The sequence below is a fragment of the Numenius arquata genome, chromosome 2 (assembly GCF_964106895.1).
Source record: "Numenius arquata chromosome 2, bNumArq3.hap1.1, whole genome shotgun sequence".
In the NCBI taxonomy this organism is placed as follows: Eukaryota; Metazoa; Chordata; class Aves; order Charadriiformes; family Scolopacidae; genus Numenius; species Numenius arquata.
Window position 1 is genome coordinate 131,808,249 of NC_133577.1, and position 21,873 is coordinate 131,830,121.

Below are 21,873 nucleotides of genomic sequence, written 5' to 3' on the forward strand. Positions count from 1 at the left end.
GGGGGACGACACCCCCCCCCCCCCCCAGCCCCGCCCCCAACCCCCGTGGGTGCGGGGGTGTCACCCCGCCCCCCCCCCCCCCCCCCGTGTGTCCCCCCCCCCTCCCAAACCCCCTCGAAAGCAGAAGCTGCGGCTGCTTCGGGGAAACAAAACTGGGCCGGGACGTGGGGGGGGGGACACGGGGGGGGGACGACACGGGGGGGACATCGGGGGGACAACTGGGATGGGGGGGACACATGGGGGGGGGACATGGGAGGACAGCTGGGACAGGGGGGGACAAGGGGGGGACAGCAGAGATGGGGGGGACACACGGGGGGACAGGCTGGATGGGGGACACACACGGGGGGACACACACGGGGGGGACACGGGTGGACAGGCTGGATCAGGGGGGGACACGGGGGGGGACACGGGGGGGGGACACGGGGGGGGACACACGGGGGGGACACACGGGGGGGGGACATGGGTGGACAGGCTGGATCGGGGGGGGGACACGGGACACGGGGGGGGGGGACAGCTGGGAGACGGAGGGGGGGGGGGGACAGCTGGGATGGGCGGGGGGACACGGGTGGAACACGGGGGGGGCCAGCCAGGAAGGGGGGGGGACATGGGGGGGGGACAGCTGGGATGGGGGGGGGACGACACGGGGGGGGGACGACACCCCATGGGGGTCAAGGCCACCCACGGGGGACACCCCCCCTCTCCCCCCCCCCCCCCCCCCCCGGGGCACCCACCCGGGGTCCGTCCCCCCCCCCCCGCCCCCCCCAGGAACCTGCACGCGGGAGGACTCACCCACGCTCCGCCGCTGCCGCCACCTCCCGCTGCTTCCGCAAGGCGTGGCCGGCCACGCCCCTCCCCGACCACGCCCTGCCCTGGGTGTGGCCCCACCCCCCCCACCCCCACGCGTGTCCCCGCCTTCCCTTCACCCACGCGGCTCCTTTAAGGGAGGCCACGCCCCTCATCATCCCCTCCCCCCCCCCCACTCCCCGCCCATTCATGGAAACCCGTTGCCCGGCAACAACGTAACGGGGCGGGGAAAGGGGGCGTGGCCGCGAGTGGGGAAAAGGGGCGTGGCCGGGAGCGGTAGGCGGAGGGAGGAGCGGGGCGACCGGTGGGCGGGGGAAAGGGGGGGGGCGTGGCCAGGAGCGATGGGCGGGGAAATGGGCGTGGCGACCGGTGGGCGGGGGAAAGGGAGGCGTGGCCGTGCGCGGTGGGCGGGGGAAAGGGGGGGCGTGGCCAGAAGCGATGGGCGGGGAAAGGAGCGGGGCGACCGGTGGGTGGGGGGAAGGGAGGCGTGGCCGTGGGCGGGGAAATGGGCGTGACCAGAAGCGATGGGCGGGGAAAGGGGCGTGGCCTCCCGGGGCCGGGGGGGGGGAGTGTGTTTAAAAAAAAAAAAAGCGGCTTTAACTTGCAAATTTAGGGGTTTTTTCTGAAATTATTCTTCCCCGCCGCTCGCCGGGGCTGTCACCCGTGTCCCCCCCCAGCCCCCTCAAAGACAAAACGGGGCTAAAAAAGCAGGTTTGGGGTTTTTTTTTTGGGGGGGGGGCTTCCCTCCTCCAAACCCCCCCGTTTTGGGAAGAGAAACTTCACGATTTGGGGCTTTGGCCAACGTGTGTCGTGTGTGTGTGTCCCCCCCCTTCTGGTGGCTCTCAGAGGAGAGGGGACCTCCTTGTTCTTCAAGGTGTCGTGTCCCCCCCCCCGCCGCCTCAGGACGGCAAATATTCATTGAAAACGAGCATTTTAACCCAAATTCACCTTCCTCTCCCGGCGCTGCTTCGAGGACAGCCCCTTCGGTGTTGATGTTCCCCAGCCTCCTCCAACCTCCGCGGAAGGTCCTCCGGGGCACGTGGGACCTGATGGGACCTCGGGACCTCCTCGGTTGGATTTTTTGCCAAAATCCTCCATAATCAACCCATTAAATGTCTTTTTTTTTTTCTTTTTTTCATCTCGGACCGCTCCAAGGTGGCGTTCCTCTTCCTGCCTGGAAGACTTCCACCTGGAAGGACCTCCCCAGGAAGCCTCTCGTGGTCCTCGAGCTCCTCTGGTGGACACCTTCCACCAGACCGGGTTGCCCAAAGCCGCCTGGGTTTGTGGTTGGGATGGTCCCCACCCCGGGGGCAGGACCTCGCGTTTGGCCTGGTTGAACCTCCTGAGGTTCACGCGGACCCACTTCTCCAGCCTGTCCGGGTCCCTCTGGATGGCATCCCTGTCCCACCCCACCGCTCAGCTTGGTGGCATCCACGAACTCACTGGGGTTGCCCTCAATCCCACTGTCCGTGTCACCCGCCAAGCACCGGTCCCAGTACCGACCCCTGAGGAACACCACTCGTCACTGGTCACCACTGGGACATGAAGCTGGTGACCACAACTCTTTGAGTGGGACCATCCGGCCGGTTCCTTGTCCACCGAGCGGTCCATCCGTCAAACCCATGTCTCTCCAACTTGGACACCAGGATGTCGCGTGGGACGGAGTTCCTAAAAAACAAGCCCAGGATGAATTCTGGGTAGGAGGACCGTGTCCCCACAGGGACAGCAGGTGGTGGAGCTTCACAAGACCTTTGAGGGGACCAGGGCCACGTTTCGGGGTTCATGTCCCAGATGCCACCTCCCCTCTCCAACGGGACATCTCCCCCCGGGAGGCTCCGAGCTCTGTCTGGCCTCGTTGATCCTGTGCCAGAAGCTCTTGGCTTTTTATGGAGATGGAGCGGCTTGTTTTTAACCCGAGGGATCATCCCCAGGATGGAGCTGCCCGGGCTGCGAGGTAACGAACCGGCTCGTTCACGAGCGCCCGCTCGTTAAACCCTGACTCGCTGCGCTATTTGGGTGCCGCTGAGTTAACGCGGTGGCAGCTGTAACGGGATGTTCCCCTCGGGCTGTGCAAAAGGAACGAGCTGGAAGCCACCGAGAAGAGTTCTCCGGGGTCGGATGACCAAGGGCAGCGCGTGATTGAGGGATGGAGATAAGCCCCCCTTCCGGGCGGTGGGAAATCTCCTGGTTTTCCAGGAAAGGGAGACCAGGGCAGCTTTGGGTTGGGTCCAGGATGTCCTGCAGCTCTCCTGGATTCAATGGGTTGGGTCCGGGATGTCCTGCAGCTCTCCTGGACTTGGTGGCTGGGGTCCAGGATGTCCTGCAGCTCTCCTGGATTCAATGGGTTGGGTCCGGGATGTCCTGCAGATCTCCTGGATTTGGTGGGTTGGGTCCGGGATGTCCTGCAGCTCCTGGATTCAATGGGTTGGGTCCGGGATGTCCTGCAGCTCTCCTGGATTTGGTGGGTCAGGCCCAGGATGTCCTGCAGCTCTCCTGGATTCAATGGGTTGGGTCCGGGATGTCCTGCAGCTCTCCTGGACTTGGTGGTTGGGGTCCAGGATGTCCTGCAGCTCTCCTGGATTCAATGGGTTGGGTCCGGGATGTCCTGCAGCTCTCCTGGACTTGGTGGTTGGGGTCCAGAATGTCCTGCAGCTCTCCTGGATTCAATGGGTTGGGTCTGGGATGTCCTGCAGCTCTCCTGGATTTGGTGGGTCAGGCCCAGGATGTCCTGCAGCTCTCCTGGATTCAATGGGTTGGGTCTGGGATGTCCTGCAGATCTCCTGGATTTGGTGGGTTGGGTCTGGGATGTCCTGCAGCTCTCCTGGATTCAATGGGTTGGGTCTGGGATGTCCTGCAGCTCTCCTGGTTTGATGGGTCAGGCCCGGGGTGTCCTGCAGCTCTCCTGGATTCAATGGGTTGGGTCCAGGATGTCCTGCAGCTCTCCTGGATTTGGTGGGTCAGGCCCAGGATGTCCTGCAGCTCTCCTGGATTCAATGGGTTGGGTCCAGGATGTCCTGCAGATCTCCTGGATTCAATGGGTTGGGTCCAGGATGTCCTGCAGCTCTCCTGGATTTGGTGGGTTGGGTCCGGGATGTCCTGCAGATCTCCTGGATTTGGTGGGTCAGGCCCAGGATGTCCTGCAGCTCTCCTGGATTCAATGGGTTGGGTCCAGGATGTCCTGCAGCTCTCCTGGTTTGGTGGGTCAGGCCCGGGATGTCCTGCAGCTCTCCTGGATTCAATGGGTTGGGTCCAGGATATCCTGCAGATCTCCTGGATTTGGTGGGTTGGGTCTGGGATGTCCTGCAGCTCTCCTGGATTCAATGGGTTGGGTCCAGGATGTCCTGCAGCTTTCCTGGATTCAATGGATTGGGTCTGGGATGTCCTGCAGATCTCCTGGATTTGGTGGGTCAGGCCCAGGATGTCCTGCAGCTCTCCTGGATTCAATGGGTTGGGTCTGAGATGTCCTGCAGCTCTCCTGGATTCAATGGGTTGGGTCTGGGATGTCCTGCAGATCTCCTGGATTTGGTGGATCAGGCCCAGGATGTCCTGCAGCTCTCCTGGATTTGGTGGGTTGGGTCCAGGATGTCCTGCAGATCTCCTGGATTTGGTGGATCAGGCCCAGGATGTCCTGCAGCTCTCCTGGACTTGGTGGTTGGGGCCACAGATGGTCTCCTCCATCTTTTCTTCCTTAAAACCTTTTCTTCCTCAAAAACCCAGCTCGAATCCCAACTACGGGCGTTTAACGCAACCCGCTGTTGTCATCCCTCCACCGGCCGCTTCCCGGTGGGACCATCAGGGGGTCTCCCGGCCCTTGTCCCATCCCCAGGCCGCCTTCCACGTGGCCCCCGGCGCCGGGTTACGGCGCCGTGCTCAGACAAGGACATTTCTCCCGTCGGCTGGCGGTGACAAAGCTCACGGGGGCGGGGGGAGAGGGGGGGGGTGACGGTGACATTACGTGTTCCCCCCACCACCACCCCCCCCCTGCCTTCCCCGGGGCTGGCAGCTCCCCGGCGTGTCTGCTCCCTGAGATCACCCTCCCGAATTCCTCCACGGAGACGGACACGGGGGAACGACAGGACCCTTCTCCTGGGCTGGCGACCCCTTTTTTGTTCCTCGTTAGGGACCTCCGAGAGGCGCTGTGGCTGCTCCGTGCCCGGGGGGGGGGTGGTTTTTTGGGGGGGGGTGGGGGTTACGCCGATGGTTGTCCCGGGTTTGGGAGAGGAGCCAAGGAGGTGGCGGAATTCCAGGAGGCTGAGCGCAGGGGCCTCCTTCCATCGCTTCCCTAAATAGTCGGGAAGAGCAGCCGGAGGGGTGACACACACACACACACACGCACACGCACACGCACACGCACACACACACCATTCCTCTGACCCCCCGCCACGCGTCGCTCGGCGCTGCATTAAACCCCGTGCCCCCCCCCCCCCCGCCCCTTCCTTCCTCGGGTGAGGGTGGTGGTGGCCCTTCACGTGTCCCTGGCCTCCAGGAGGTTTCTCCTTCCTCTTCCTCCTCCTCCTCCTCCCACCGCTGGGGTTTGGAGAAGCCCAGTCCGTTTCGGTTTGTCCCACTTGGATTTGGACTTTTCCCACCTCCTCCCCACCTCGTCCCCATCCTGTCGTCCCCCACCCCCCCCGACCTTCTCCCAGGTTTTGGTCCCTTCCTGGAACCTCTCATGGAGGATGAGGGTATTTATAGCCACCCAGCCACGGTGAAGAGCCGCTGGCTTGCGCTTCGCCGAGGCTCCGTGCCAGCCTGGCGGGTCGTAGCCACGTGGCTTCACAAGAAGGTCCAGCCAGGGGAAAGAAGGTGGGGGTGTGTGGGGAACCACCAGGTTGAACCCCCCCCCCCCCCCCCCAGTTTGGGTCCCCCGAGAGGCCACCGAAGCATGGAGGAAGCTGCTGGAGGAAGTTTGGGTTTGGTTTCTTGGCACCGTCTTGCCCCCTGGTGGGGAGGGTAAACTGAGGCAGGGTGTGAGTGGGTCTTTCCCATCCCCTTGTTACACCTTCAGAGCGTCCTCCTGATGGTCACGGGATGGTATGGGGTTGGAAGGGACCTCTGGAGATCATCTCCTCCAACCCTCTGCCAGAGCAGGGTCACCCAGAGCAGGTCCCACAGGAACGGCTCCAGGTGGGGTTGGAATGTCTCCAGAGAAGGAGACTCCACCACCTCTCTGGGCAGCCTCTGCCAGGGCTCTGACACCCCCACAGCAAAGAAGGTCCTCCTCACGGTGAGATGGAGGTCTTCCAGTTTGTGCCCATTCCCTCTTGTCCTGTCACTGGGCACCACTGGAAAAGACCTTGTTGTCCACCAGGACTTCCAGGTCCTTCTCCCCAGAGCTGCTCCCCAGCAGGTCAACCCCAACCTGTACCGGTGCATAAGGTTATTCCTCCCCAGGTGCAGGACCTCCAGCTGGACTCTGTGGTCACAACCCTCTGAGCTCTGCCATTCTCCACCCACCTCACTGTCTGCTCATCTAACCCACCCTTCCCAAGCCTATGTGTGAGGACGTCATGGGAGACAGCGTTAAAAGCCTTGCTGAAGTCAAGGTAGACAATGTCCACTGCTCTCCCCTCACCCACGCAGCTAGTCACGCCATCACACAAGGCCATCATAGAATGGTTGGGTGGGGAGGGACCTTAAAGACCATCCAGTGCCACCCCTCTGCCCTGGGCAGGGACACCTCCCACCAGAGCAGGTTGCTCCAAGCCCCCTCCAACCTGGCCTTGAACCCCTCCAGGGATGGGGCAGCCACAGCTTCTCGGGGAGACCTGGCCAGGGTCTCACCACCCTCACAGCAAAGAAGTTCTTCCCCACATCTCAGCTCCATCTCCCCTCTTTCAGTGTCAAACCCTTCCCCCTCCTCCTAGGGCTCCCCTCCCTCATCCAGAGTCCCTCCCCAGCTTTCCTGGAGCCCCCTTTAGGGACTGGAAGGGGCTCCAAGGTCTCCCCGGAGCCTTCTCTTCTCCAGGCTGAACCCCCCCAACTCTCTCAGCCTGTCCCCACAGCAGAGGGGCTCCAGCCCTCCCAGCATCTCCGTGGCCTCCTCTGGCCCCGCGTCCCGCGTCTTTTAAATCCTTCCAGGGATGGCGACTCCACCACTTCCCCGGGCAACCTCTTCCACGGCTTTCTGACAACCCTTTTTGACAGGCCAGCTCCCTGTTGCCCTTCCCTGGACACGCTCCAACCCCTCAATGTCTTTTTTGTCACCGCCAGGGTCCCGCTGCCAGACGTGCCCCGAGCGAGCGCGAGGTGACGGCATCCCTCCAGAAATAACCCCGGGGCATCGCGGCGGGGTCCGGTGCCGGCGAAGCTGACAGCAAGTTTTATAAATATATATATATATATATATATGTTTCGATCTGGGCTTAAAACGCCGCGTGGCCTCGTAACGATTTGCGCTGAAAAAAAAATTCACCGCCGCGCAAGGAGGCGTGACCCCATCGGGAGGGAATGTCTTCCCCCCCCCCCCGGACCAAAATCCCCGGTTTACGAGATCGCCCCGAAGCGGCACATCACGTCGCTATTTAATTTCCTCCCCTCCGGCCTCCTTGTGCCTCAGCCCACCGTGACGCATCGTTAACCGCGGCCAAATTAGCGATGTTGGGGGTGGGGGGTGGGGGGAAGGAGGGAGGGAGGGAGGGAGGGGGCTGAGGTCAGTTGGACGCGGTTCATCCCGATGAGATACGCGCCGGCTGCTTCGTCCTCCCCCCTTTTTCCATCGGCGCTGGAAAAGCGACCGGCGCTTTCCAGGGGGCCGTGATTCATCTCGGCCCGGAGTAAAATGCCTAAATTAGGGCAGAATTTGCACCCGAAGAGCACGTTTCTCTCCTCCCCCCCCCCCTTCTCTCTCTCTCTCTCTCTCTCCTCTCTCTGGGGTGGGGGGTGGGTGGGTTGAGGGGGGTTGAGGGGGGGGGGGGGGGAGGTGGCAGATGTTCGCGCCAGATATTTACAGTTGGCTGAGATAATTCCCACCCTCTGTGTCACGGCGAAAGGGTTTTAAGCCGCCAGCTGACATTCGCCAAAAAAAAAAAAAAAACTCACACAAAAAAAAAAAACAACCCAAAAAACCCATCCCGGGGCCAACCGTGAAGTCACCCCGCCGAAAAAAACTTGCCCAGAAAGTTCCTTGGGGGAAAAAAAACCAAAACAAAACAAAACAAAAAAAAAACCCCAAAAAAACCCCCACCCCACCCTAAAGCTTCGTCTTTTTCCTTTATTTATTTTTCTTATCTCCGTAATCACAGAATCTTCACGGTTGGAAGGGACCTTCAAGATCATCTTGTCCAACCACCGACCCAACTGACAAAAATAAACACCCACAAAACAACAAAACGCAACACCGTCACTAAACCGCGTCTCCCGGCACCACGTCAACCCGGCTTTTGAACACGTCCAGGGATGGTGCCTCAACCACCTCCCCGGGCAGCCCGTTCCAATGGCTGACAACCCTTTCCGTGAAAAAATTGTTCCCAATCTCCATCCTAAACCTCCCCTGGCGCAACTTGAGGCCGTTTCCTCTTGTCCCGTCGCCTGTTCCTTGGGAGAAGAGACCGACCCCCCCCGGCTACCCCCTCCTTTCAGGGAGTTGTAGAGAGCGAGAAGGTCTCCCCTCAGCCTCCTTTTCTCCAGGCTGAACACCCCCAGCTCCCTCAGAAGTTCTCCAGACCCTTCTCCTTGTTCTCCAGACCCCTCACCAGCTCCGTTGCCCTTCTCTGGACCCGCTCCAGCACCTCAATGTCTTTTTTGTGGTGAGGGGCCCAAAACTGGACACAGCCCTCAAGGTGGGGCCTCACCAGTGCCCAGTACAGGGGGACCATCACCTCCCGAGTCCTACTGGCCACACCGGTCCTGATACAGGCCAGGATGCCGTTGGCCTTCTTGGCCACCTGGGCACACGGCTGGCTCATGTTCAGCCGGCTGGCCACCAACACCCCCAGGTCCTTTTCCGCCGGGCAGCTCCAGCCGCTCTGCCCCGAGCCCGTAGCGTTGCCCGGGGTTGGTGTGACCCAAGTGGATGATGTACCCAAGTCATGGCCGGTGTCAGAAGATCCGGAGAAAATACCCGCGCGTCGGGCTACGTCCCGCTTTCGGATGGGGTTGTCGGAGGTGTGCTTTCGTCGGTCTCACCTCAGAAATAATCCTGAAGAGGCTTTAAAATTGGGAGATGTATTTTTTAAAAAATAAAATAAAATAAAATAAAAGGTGGCTTGACGGGGGGTTGGGTGGCTTCGTGTATTTTTTTTTTTTAAAAACTTTAATATTTTGTTTTTCAAGCTTTTTCTTCGCGCCCCGGGGAGGAAGAGAAACTTCTCCCTCAGAGGCGGGGACCGTGGCTTCGGTTCAGCTTCTGGTCCCGGTTTCTCGCTGGCGTCGAAAACCATTTCGATGTTTTGGGTTTTGGTTTTTTTTTTTTTAAAGACCACAAAAAGGAGAATTTTGGGGTCAGGGTGGGGACGGACACGATTTGAGGCTCTTTCTCGAGTTCTCAGCCGTTCCTCAGGAGAAGGTCAGCAGCGCCTCCTCCGCTTTCTGCCCGGGGAAGTTTTACTTGATTAAATTATCTCCTCGCTTAATTAACGGCCTCTGACCTCAGCCTTCCTCGGGGAGGGAGGATCCTCCTCTTCCTCATCATCCCGCTCCTCCTCTCCCCTTCCACGCCTCCAGCTTCCTGCGCCTTCTCCCTTCTCCTCCCGTCGTCCTCCACCGTTTCTCACCTCGCTTCCACCACCTCACCTTCTCCCGCAGCCGCCAAATCCTCTCTCCTCCTCCCTCTTCCACGGGCCCGAGCTCCAAGGACCCCATAAAAGACCTTTTTTTCTTTTTTTTTTTTTTTTCGGTCCGTCGGACCATTTTCATAGTTTATTTTCTACTTCCAGATTTCAGAGCCTCTTCACGTTGACACACTCGGTTGGATCCTCCACTCCCTCCCCACGAGGCCAAATCTTCTCCCCATCCTCATTTTTCCCTGATCCCTCCATCCCGCTGGTTTGGTTTTTGCCCAAACTGTAGATATTTAAGTGCTTTTTTTCCCCCCTCCGGGACAGCCCTAACGAAGGGGATTTCCCTTCTCCACGGGCCTGGTCTTGCGCGTAAGCTTAGGTAAGAACGGGTTCAACCACAAATCGTCCACAAAATCAGACCTTCACGTGGTTGGATGGCGGTAATTAAAGGTCCCGGCTTTTGAAAGCGCCGGATACTCATTGATTATACCCTCAAAATTTACCAAAAAGCGGAGAATTAGGAGAACGCGTTACTTATTAACCAGCTTTTCGGCTGTAGCCTTGTTTACCGCTCTCTGCCGTGTCCCAGCCAGGAGAGGACTTTGGGGGAAGATGACCTTGGTGTTTGGACGAGGAAGAGGGAATTTTATCAGTCTGTTGGCGCATCGATCGTCCCACCCACCGCCACGGTGGGTCACAGACACCGTTTGGGAGCTGGTTTGAGCTCAAAACCTTTGTGAGTTCCTTGAGACACACCCCCGGGAAGAAGAGCTGTGGTGGGCTGGAGAACCACCAGTGCCATGAAGGACCTGGAGAACCTCCTCTCTCGGAGGAGCTGGAGAATAACAACACCATGAAGGAACAGGGGAGCAACCAACACCACAAAGGAGCTGGAGAACAATCAGCACCACGAAGGAGCTGGGGAGCCACCATCACCACAAAGGAGCTGTAGATGGAACCACCATCGCCATGAAGGAGCTGGAGAACCATCAATGCCAGGAAGGAGCTGGAGACCAACCAATGCCACGAAGGAGCTGGGGAGCCACCAATGTCACGAAGGAGCTGGGGACTGACCAACACCACGAAGGAGCTGGGGACTGACCAACACCACGAAGGAGCTGGGGAGCCACCACCACAAAGGAGCTGAAGAACCACCAGTGCCACATAGGAGCTGGGGAGAACCACCAACACCATGAAGGAACCGGAGAACAACCAACGCCATGAATGAGCTGGAGAACAACCAACGCCATGAAGGAGCTGGGGAGCCACCTATGCCACGAAGGAGATGGAGAACCACCAGCACCACGAAGTAGATGGAGAACCACCACCACGAAGGAGATGGAGAACCACCAGTGCCACGGAGGAGCTGGAGAGCCACCACCGCCACAAAGAAGCGGGAGACCAACCAATGCCGTGAAGGAGCTGTGGATGGAGCCACCATTGCCACAAAGGAGGTGGAGAGCCACCAGCACCACGAAGAAGCTGGAAAACCACCAATGCCACGAAGGAGCTGGAGAACCACCAGTGCCATGTTGGTGGTGGGGAGCCACCAACATCATGAAGGAGCTGGAAAACCACCAACACCATGAAGGAGGTGGAGAGCTGCCAACAGGACAATGGGGTGGACTCAATGAAGGATTGAAAATATCCCAAGGGAATTCCTACCTCCAGCTCCATTGTAGAGCAGTCGGATACTGAGCTGCCGTCCATGCCATTCCGAGTCCCTCCAGGAAAGCTGCTGCAGAAGCATGGAGAGACTCAAAGGCCCACTGAGAGTGTGGCCCGCGTCTCACCCTCTCTTCAGGCCGTTCCCCAAAAGCAATGACATCACCAGAAAAACTCCCCAAACCCCAGAGTGTAGGCACATGAACCCTGATCCTATGTCCTGCACTGGGCCACCTACAGGAAGCCCGAAGGAGGACAGTGACAGCAACTGGAGGACTCAGGACCGTGGTCTGGGAGGAGATCACAGCAAACTGTGCTTGATCAGCGTGAAAAAATGAAAATATGGGAGGATTTTTTTTAATATTCTCCAGCTGGGAGTGGGGCAGCAGCCTCCCTTTGCACATCCAGGCTGCGGATGAGGTTGTGGATGTACCAGGGCCAACACGAAGACCTACAATGGGGTGATTTGGGCAGGAGGGATGGAGAACCAGGGATGGACCTCTCCCAGGAGCAAACTTAGTGGTGACTCTGCTCTGAGGGAGCAGCATGAGGCGGGCTGAGGTCCCTCAGCAGAACAGGTCCCACGAGTGAAACATGGGAAGCCCCTTGAGGTTGGGCTGCCGAAGGGCAAGACCTGACCCGACCAGGGGGGAAGGAGACATTTCACCAAGGGGAAATCATGTTTGGCCAGTCTGCACAGGAGAGACGTGGAGCTGTTGGAGCGGGGCCAGAGGAGGCCACGGAGATGCTGGGAGGGCTGGAGCCCCTCTGCTGTGAGGACAGGCTGAGAGAGTTGGGGGGGTTCAGCCTGGAGAAGAGAAGGCTCCGGGGAGACCTTGGAGCCCCTTCCAGTCCCTAAAGGGGGGGGCTCCAGGAAAGCTGGGGAGGGACTCTGGATGAGGGAGGGGAGCCCTAGGAGGAGGGGGAAGGGTTTGACACTGAAAGAGGGGAGATGGAGCTGAATGTGGGGAAGAACTTCTTTGGTGTGAGGGTGGTGAGAGCCTGGCCCAGGTTGCCCAGAGAAGCTGTGGCTGCCCCATCCCTGGAGGGGTTCAAGGCCAGGTTGGAGGGGGCTTGGAGCAACCTGGTGTGGTGGGAGGTGTCCCTGCCCAGGGCAGGGGGTGGCGCTGGAGGGGGCTTTAAGGTCCCTTCCCACCCAAACCATCCTGTGATTCTATGGTTTAGCGCTGGACTCGGCAGTATTAAGTTCACCATTGGGCTTGACGGCCTTAAAGGTCTTTTCTAACCTAAAAAAAATAGTACCATTTAGATACATGGGAACCGAACCCACTGGCTCTCCACACTCACCTGCGGCACGCCGACCGCTCCCTGCCTAAACAATTCCCTGGCTCCGCGGCGCGATCCTTGTGCCCCCTGTGACAGAACCACCCCCTCGGCCGGGCCCTGTGCGGGCCTCACCACGGGGGAAGGCCCCTCCTCAAGGGCGTTTCACGAGGAGAAACCGCTCCAAACCCGCACTCCCTTATTCCTGACGAAAGGGTAGGCCCCGCCGTACCCCAACAGCCCGGCCCCGGCTGCCGGGAGGGACGGGGAAAGGCTGAGGGGTGCCCGGCGGCCATTCCTCAGCCCCCCCCAACATGGCGCCTCGCCCCCCGCCGCCGACCCCCTTTTCCCGCCCTTTTCCACCCGCGCATGCGCAGCGGGGGGAAAGGGAGGGGGGGGGAAGAGTGGGGCGGGGCGCCCGTGAGTGGGCGGGGCCGCCGGCCGGCGCGCGCGTGAGGACGTGGCGCTTTCCAGCCAATCGGCGCCCGCGCCCCCCGGGCGGAGGAGGCGGGGCCGCGGCGGGGCGGAGGTGGGCGGAGGCGAAGGGGAGGGGAGGTGGAGGCGGAGCGCGGGGGCGAGGGCGGGACACGAGGCGGACGGGCGGCGGGAATGACCAATCAGCGCGCCTATCGTGTCAGCGGGGGAGGCGTGGCCTCGCGCTGATTGGCCGGCGCGGTGGGAGCGCGGGGGGCCGTGCGGCGTGGCGCCTACTTCCGGTCGGCGGAGCGGCTGAAGAGAAGCGGGCGGCGGCGGCGGCTCCCGGTTAACGGTGAGGGACGGGGTGGCCCTGGTGGGGTGGGAGGCGGCCTCCGGCCCGGCGGTGGCTCTCGGGGGAGCCGGGTGGGCGGCAGCGGCCGGTCCCGCTCCCACAGCCCGTTCCGGCGGGAGCGGGAACGTGGCAGCGGCCGGGCCGGGCCTTGGGAGCCCCGGGCCTGGTCGCCATGGGAACGCGGCGGGGGGGGGCTGATCCCTGAGGAGACCCCCCCCCCCCCAGGGCATCCCAGTGTCTCCATTCCCCCCTTAATTAATGCTTAACGAACCGCTTTGCGCCTTCAGGTCGGTCGTGTGTCGGTGAACGCTTGTTGCGGGGCGCCCGTCGCCGCTTTCCTCGCCCGTTATTTGTTTTAGTCGCCGGTAGAAGAGCAATAAGCCCTCAATCACTGCCTTAAGTCCTTAATTACCGCCGCTAATTACAGGTGACCGCCCGCTTTCCCACCGGCGGGTAAGGCCCAGGTTTGCAGCGGCCTCCTGAATTGGGGTGAATCCCCTTAAAAGCCAAAACGGAGACTTTATTCCCAAATCCCAGGGGATTATGTTGCCTCCAGGCTTTTTTTCAGCTGGGTTTAATGGCCCTCCCGAGTGGGAAATGCCCTTCCCGAGGGGTTTGTAGCCCTTCGGGCTGCTCCGAACATCGCCCCCCGAGCCAAGCCCGGCACGGAATCCGTGGGTACCGCTGGAAAACCGAGGGGAGATCCCTACTTCCTCCGTTTATGTGGGAATAATTTCCTGCTAATCGCTGCTTCCCTGCGGTTCAACGCCGGGACCCTTTCCTTTCGGAAAAGGGAGAACCCTCCAGCATCCCCCCGTCTCAACCCCGGAGCGGTTTGTGGTTGGCTTGGGGGGGGGGGCGGGGGAGAAGATGCTCAAAGCCTTATTTTTATTTTTATTTTATTTTTTGGTTTTACCCCAAATTGAGAGCTCCGAGGAAAATCTGGGGCTCGCACCCGTCGCTTGATCGGCAGACGGTGTTACTGAGGGGAATTATTTAGGAATAACGCTCGGTTTATGGTGTTATTTTGTGTGTCCCCCCCCCACCACACACACACACACACACACTGTGGCAGCATCTTTGGCCCGTCCCCTTCCCTGGCGCCCGGCGTGATGCCAAGGTGCCCTGTTTTGAGGTCAGATTGTCCCTTTTAATCACCTCCCGAGCAGAGCCTGGACCTTGTAGATAAAAATCAGGGTATTTACACCCCCCCCCCCCCCCTCCTGGGTCACCCCGTGCTTTAGTCCCGCCCCGTTCCCGGGATTTGGGGGGGGGAGTTGCTCTCTTCTGGGCAGCTCCTCGGATTCTCGGGGTAAATATATACCCAGAGCTCCTCTTAAATATCCTGGGTTGGGGGTGTGTGTGTGTGTGTGTGTCCTTCCCCCCCCCTCACCCCTCCTCGCTGAGGTCACGGCCGCGCCGGATTGCGTCAGAGGTGGCTGGGAATTGGGGTGGTTTTTTTTTTTTTTTTTTCTTTTTTCCACCCGGATCCAGATTCTGGCTCCTGGATCCAGAACGGGGAAGGGATTAAATCGCCGAGCCCAGGGATCATCCCCCGGGGGGTGGGGGGGGTTGGGATGTTATATTCCAGGTGTCCTTTGCGTCCTGAAAGCCACGAGGGATTATTTTGATGTTTAAAAAGTAAGGAATTTCAAACGCGAGGAGATGCTGGAGAAGGCAGCTTTGCCGGATCCCGCCTCGAGGAAGGGGTTTTTAGAGCTCAAACCCCCCCCCCGCCCCCCCCAAAATCCTCCCCAAATATCCCACCCGCCGGGGTGGCACGGGGGGTTCTTCCGTAACGCGTGCCGCAGAAATTCCCTGGGAAATGAGGAAAGCTGCTCTTTTTCCGGTTTTCCCACCTTTTCCCACGCTCTACCGCGCGCTCCTCTCTTTCCCCCCCCCCCCCCCCCTCGGCTACACCGTGCCCAAATTTCCCCTTTTATTTGCACCAATTAACAACCCGAAGCCCGAGGCGTCGTTACGAAGACGGGAATTCCCAGCCCGGCTCCTTCATCCTTCGAAATCCGCGGTCGCGGCTCTGGGACTCCTCCTTTTCATTTATTTCCTGGTGGAACGGGTTGCTTTCCAGTTTTTTTTGTTTTTTTTTTTTTTTTCCAACCAGGAAAAACACGATTCCCTGGCTTCCCGCGGGGTTTGCCGCCTTTCCCGCTTTTCTGGGACCGTGGAGGTTCTCCCCGAAATCTCCGGAGCTGCCAAAATCCTTTGAAGGAACCCAATTCCTGGGAAGTTTTTTTCCCGTTGCCGGCTTCGAGGCTGAAGTTCTTTGACAGCAACGGGGAGGGGAGGGGGGTTGGGGTTATTTATAATGACACCCGTGACCTGTTTTCCATCCCTTTTTCGGGCTCCTCCGGGCGGGAACGTGGCCGGGAGCCAGCCCCTCGGGGACGGATGTAACGTCGGGAGATCCAACAACCCCCTTCCCGGGGATCCAAACCGGCACAAACTCCGGGTGGATAAACCCTTCAGGGTGTTGGCTTTTTAGGGGATTCCCTAATTTTGGACAAATATTGGTGAAAAAAGTTGATTTAAAAAAAGATAAAGAATCCCTGGACCTCGCCGACTCCCAGTTAAGGAATCAAACAGGTGAAAAATAGTGTAAAATAAAGAGAAAAGGGGTTTTGGGAGATAAATCAACCCCATCCTGTCCCTCTGGAGGGATCCAAATGGGATAAACTCTTGGTGGATAAATCCTTCAGGGGTGGTTTTTAGGGAATTCCTTCATTTTAGCCAAATATTGGTGAAAAAGGTTGATTTTAGAAAATATAAAGAATCCCTCGACCTCGCCGACTCCCAGTTAAGGCTTCAAGCAGGTGAAAAATTGTGTAAAATAAGGAGAAAAGGGGTTTTGGGGAGATAAACCAACCTCCTCCCGTCTCTCTGGAGGGATCCAAATGGGATAAACTCTTGGCAGATAAATCCTTCAGGGCTGGTTTTTATGGAATTCCTTCATTTTAGCCAAATATTGGTGAAAAAGGTTGATTTTAGAAAATATAAAGAATCCCTCGACCTCGCCGACTCCCAGTTAAGGCTTCAAGCAGGTGAAAAATTGTGTAAAATAAGGAGAAAAGGGGTTTTGGGGAGATAAAACAACCCCATCCTGTCCCTCTGGAGGGATCCAAATGGGATAAACTCCGCATATAAATCCTTCAGGGGTGTTTTTTTTAGGGAGTTTCCTAATTTTAGCCAAATATTGGTGAAAAAGGTTGATTTTAGAAAATATAAAGAATCCCTCAACCTCGCCGACTCCCGAGTAAGGCTTCAAAAAGGTGAAAAATAGTGTAAAATAAGGAGAAAATGGGTTTTGGGGAGATAAATCAACCTCCTCCCGTCTCTCTGGAGGGATCCAAATGGGATAAACTCTTGGCAGATAAATCCTTCAGGGGTGGTTTTTATGGAATTCCTTCATTTTAGCCAAATATTGGTGAAAAAGGTTGATTTTAGAAAATATAAAGAATCTGTTGACCTCGCCGACTCCCAAGTAAGGCTTCAAGCAGGTGAAAAATAGTGTAAAATAAAGAGAAAAGGGTTTTTTACCCCCTCCTGCCGCTCCTTTTCGGCCCCCGCGAGTTGTTTCAGCCGCACGGACTCTCTTAATCCTGGTTTTTATGGATTAAAATGGAATTTTAATCGCGGAGCGGGAGAGGCGGCGAAAAAAAAATAAAAAAATAGGTGTTTTAGCGACTGGATTTAAATTTAGATTAAAGGGATAAAGGTGGGAAACGCTTCCAAGAGCCTTTTCCCCACCCGTCGCCAAACGATCCGGGCGATAAATTGCCACCTCCTGATTATCCCTGTCATCGTCCCTGTCTGTCACACACACACACCCCCCCCCCCGGCACCGAGAGGGGGGGTGGGGTGGAATTGGGTTCCAAATGGGCGCCGGGAGAATGGGGTGACTGGAATTAACGGTGAAATACAGGTTGGGGGGGGGATTCCACCCCCATGGGAGGTCCCGGAGGGTTTGGAACCGTGGGGTGGATGAAGGGGGGGTTGGGGAAAGATGTGGGAGCGGGGGGGGGCGTTGGCAGGGGTTGGGGAACGGGGCCCCGCGTGCATCGGCCACGCATCCTTCGCATTCCTCCTCCTCCTCCCGGCAAACCCAGTTGTTCCCGCTCTGCCCCATGGAGGGAGGAAGAGATTCCAAGGGAGCTGGGAGGGCTCCCAGGGTGTTTTTCCCGGATAATCTCTCTTAATTAATGGCTTTTTCCCAGATAATCTGGATGAATTAACTGGTTTGCGCCTCTGATCTGTAATAATTCATGTGTTTTCCCCAGATAATCTGCATTAATTCATGGTTTTCCCGGATAATCTGCATTAATTCGTGGTTTTCCCCAGATAATCTGCATTAATTCGTGGTTTCCGCAGATAATCTGCATTAATGTGTGGTTTTCCCCAGATAATCTGCATTAATTTGTGGTTTCCGCAGATAATCTGCATTAATTCATGGTTTTCCCATATAATTTGCGTTAATTCGTGGTTTTCCCCAGATAATCTGCGTTAATGTGTGGTTTTCCCCCAGATAATCTGCTTTAATTCATGGTTTTCCCAGATAATCTGCTTTAACTCGTGGTTTTTCCCCAGATAATCTGCATTAATTCATGATTTTCCCCCAGATAATCTGCATTAATTCATGGTTTTTCCCAAACAATCTGTATCAATTCATGGTTTTTCCCCAAATAATCTGTATTAATTCACTGCTTTGCCCACCTGATCCGGATGAATTCATCATTTTACCCAGTTAATCTCTTTGAATTCCTCCTTTTCCCCGGTGGATCTCTATGAATTCATCGTTTTCCCCCAGATAATCTGCATTAATTCATGTTTTTTCCCAGATAATCTGCATTAATTTGTGGTTTTTTCCCAGATAATCTATATTAATTCCTGGTTTTTCCCAAACAATGTGAATTAATTCATGTTTTTTCCCCGCTGATCCGTAAGAATTCACTGCTTTTCCTGCCTGATCTCTATGAATTCATGGTTTTTCCCTCCTGATCTCTATGAATTCCTCCTTTTCTCTGGCTGATCTGGATGAATTCACTGGTTTTCCCAGATAATCTGGATGAATTAACTGGTATGCGCCTCTGATCTGTAATAATTCATGTGTTTTGCCCAGATAATCTGCATTAATTCATGGTTTTCCCAGATAATCTGCATTAATGTGTGGTTTTCCCCCAGATAATCTGCATTAATTCATGGTTTCCCCCAGATAATCTGCATTAATTCCCTGCTTTGCCCCCCTGATGTGGATGAATTCATCATTTTTCCCAGTTCATCTCTATTAATTCATTTTTTGAAATGAATTTCATGTTTTGCCCACATAATCTGGATGAATTCACTGGTTTTCCCAGATAATCTGGATGATTTTTTTCCTTTTCCCGGCTAATCTGGATGAATTAACCCTTTTGCCCCTCTGATCTGTATTAATTCATGGTTTTTTTCCCATCCAATCTGGATGAATTCCTCCTTTTTCCCAGATAATCTGTATTAATTCATGAGTTTGCCCCTCTGGACTGGATGAGTTCATGGTTTTTGCCCAGCCGATCTCTATCAATTCATCATTTTTCCCAGCTAATCTGTATTAATTCATGGTTTTTCCCTTCTAATCTGGATGAATTCATGGCTTTTCCCAGCTAATCTGGATTAATTCATCATTTTCCTCCACCGATCTCTATGAATTCATGGGTTTGCCCCTCTAATCTGGATTAATTCATGGTTTTTCCTGGCTAATCTGGATGAATTCATGTTTTTTCCTGGCTAATCTGGATTAATTCATGTTTTTTCCTGGCTAATCTGGATTAATTCATGTTTTTTCCTGGCTAATCTGGATTAATTAATGCTTTTTCCCGGCTAATCTTTATTAATTCGTGTTTTTTCCCCTCTAATCTGGATGAATTAATGGTTTTTCCTGGCTCATCTGTATTAATTACTGTATTTTCCCCTCTAATCTGGGTGAATTAATGGTTATTCCCAGATAATCTGGGTGAATTTGTGGCTTTTCCCCTCTAATCTGGATTGATTAATGCTTTTGTCCCTTTGATCTGGATTAATTCATCATTTTCCTCCACCGATCTCTATGAAATCATGGTTTTGCCCCTCTAATCTGGATGAATTGATGGTGTTTCCTGGCTAATCTGGATTAATTAATGCTTTTTCCCGGCTAATTTTTATTAATTCATGTTTTTTCCCCTCTAATCTGTATTAATTCATGGTTTTTTCCTGGCTAATCTGTATTAATTACTGTATTTTCCCCTCTAATCTGGGTGAATTAATGGTTATTCCCAGATAATCTGGGTGAATTCGTGGCTTTTCCCAGCTGACCTGGATAAATCCACGGTTTTTCCCCAGCTGATCTCTTCCCGAATCCGTCATTTTTCCCCAGATGATCCGGATGAATTCCTGGCCTTTTTCCCGGCCGATTTCAACGAATTCATCATTTTGCCCGTTTAACCTCGACGAATTCCCGCTTTTGCCCGGCCCGATCTCTACCGGCTCACCGCTTTCTCCCAAAATTCTGATTTATGACCCCAGAACCTCCCACCTTTTAGTGCCGCCTCCTTAATCCCTCTTTTATTTTTATTTTTATTTTTTTTTTGTTGTTGTTTTTTATTCCCCCATCCCGTAGGTGCGTGGGACCCACCATGAGCATCCCTCAGCTCCTCCTCTGCCTCTCCCTCTCCGTCCTCTGCATCTCCAGCAAACCCACCGAGAAGAAGGACCGGGTCCACCACGACCCCCAGCTCAGCGACAAGGTCCACGACGACGCTCAGAACTTCGACTACGACCACGACGCTTTCCTGGGGGCCGACGAAGCCAAAACCTTCGACCAGCTCACGCCGGAGGAGAGCAAGGAGAGGCTGGGGTAAGGCCAAAAAAAAACCCCCAAAAAACCAAAAACCCAATAAAAAATTAAAAAAAACCCACCCGAAATTGAGAAAAAAAACCACCCCGCACGGGTCCTACCAGCCTTAAATATTCCCCTCTTCATCCTCGTATTCTTTCGCGCCTCGGGTGGCGGCAATTTTAGACATTTAAATATCATTTAAATAGCATTTTTAAGGCAGAAAAGCTGAAATTTAGGAGCTGACGGTGACGCAGCGGAGCCTGGACGGTTCTCCCCCCCCCCTCCACCCCCCCGGCCCCGAGCCCTTCCCCAACCTCCCCAGCGCCAAATACGCCCCAAAAATGTAAAATAGAGGTAAAAATAAGGGTCAAACCGTCAACCCCCCCTCCCCACCATCCTCACCCCCTCCCCCGGAGGTCTGGAAAAACCCCCAGTGGGATTTAATTTCCATTTTCCACCTTATTTTTCCCGCTCCAGGAGCAGCTGGTGGGCTGCCTCCGAGCCAGGAAGGAGGGAGGGAAAAAACAGAGCATCTCTTGAAAATTCCGCTTTTTTTTTTTTTGCCGCCTCCCCCGCCACCTGTGTAGGGCAATAAAAAAAAAAGAAAAGGGGGGGGGGATTGTGTTTTTTAAGGGGGGGGTGGGTGGGTTTTTGGGCTCCACAGCCCGTGCCTTTGTCCGCCCGCCGGCAGCTGCCTCCGCAGTTGTTCCCCTCGGGCTTAAAAAAGGCTTAAAATTATATATATATATTTATTTCTTTTTTTTTTTGGAGCTCCCGGAGACGTCAGGCCCCAGGACTGAGTCGCGAGGGTCCCGATTTCCTCTTAATTTTGGGGTTTTGCCCATTTTTCTGTTTTTTTTATGGGGTTTTGGGTTTTTTTTCGGGGGGGGGGCGGGCAGTGACAGGCTGGTTGGGGGTTCCCTGATTTCCCCGTGTCCTGGGTGGGCTTCGCTCCGGGTCGGATCCCAACATCCCGACCTCACTCTAAAAGTCCCCTCCGCCATCAAAATCAGGCTTTTATTTGGTTAATTAGGCTTTTCCTTCTCCTTAATGAGAAGGAAAAAGCCCCCGGAGCGATGGAAAACCGGACGGACTCAACCTGGATTTGGGGGGGGGGGGGCGTGCGGTGGTGGGGGTGCAGGATGATTCCATGCTTCCCCAGCATCCCTACGGACCAGCTGGGCCACCAGCCCGCGGCGGGAGGTAGCCACAGGGTGGGGGGGGACACACTCCACCAATATTTTCCTCTCCATAAAGGCCACGTCTTTTAAGGAATCTCCGCAGGAAGATTGTGGGGGGGGGGTTAAGTCTTTAAACTGGGGAAACACCCCCCCCCCGCCCCTTTTTGGACGAGCGAGGCCTTTACCGGTCTATAAACTGCAAAAATAGGATAAAAATCAATGTTTTTTTTGGACGGGGATATAATTTGGAGAGAATATATTGATTTTTTTGCCCCCCCCCCCCCAAAAAAAGGGAGCGAGCGTAAAGGGGAGGGTGCAGCTCGGGCTGCGGAGAGCAGAAGTTTTTCAGCCCCCCCCCTCCCTGTTTTTCCTGGCTCCCCCCCCCTCCGTGGGTTTTTGTCACGGCTCCGGGGGTTTTTAATTTCATTGTTCTGCCGAATTATCCGCTGGGGAAAAAAAAAAAAAACACAAAAAAACAAACCCAAAACCTTAAAAAAAAAATAAAATAAAAAAGCAAGCTGGCGCTTGGAAGGGGGGGCCGGGCTCAGGGTTTCCACGGGGGGGGGATCTGTTAACGAGGCCCTTCCC

General features: G+C 55.9%; 1 protein-coding gene across 2 annotated transcripts in view; it reads left to right on the top strand.

Moving 5' to 3' along the window:
- Positions 1-19,891: 19,891 nt before the first annotated feature.
- CALU (calumenin) overlaps positions 19,892-21,873 on the top strand; it is a 14,602-nt gene continuing 12,620 nt past the window's right edge. Inside the window, exon 1 of one of the 2 annotated variants that reach the window (XM_074167922.1) lies at positions 19,892-20,122. In XM_074167922.1, coding sequence (XP_074024023.1) covers positions 19,902-20,122 — 221 coding nt within the window. In that variant the 5' untranslated portion in view covers positions 19,892-19,901. The remainder of the gene's footprint in view (positions 20,123-21,873) is intronic. The other variant, XM_074167923.1, reaches the window with a different exon arrangement.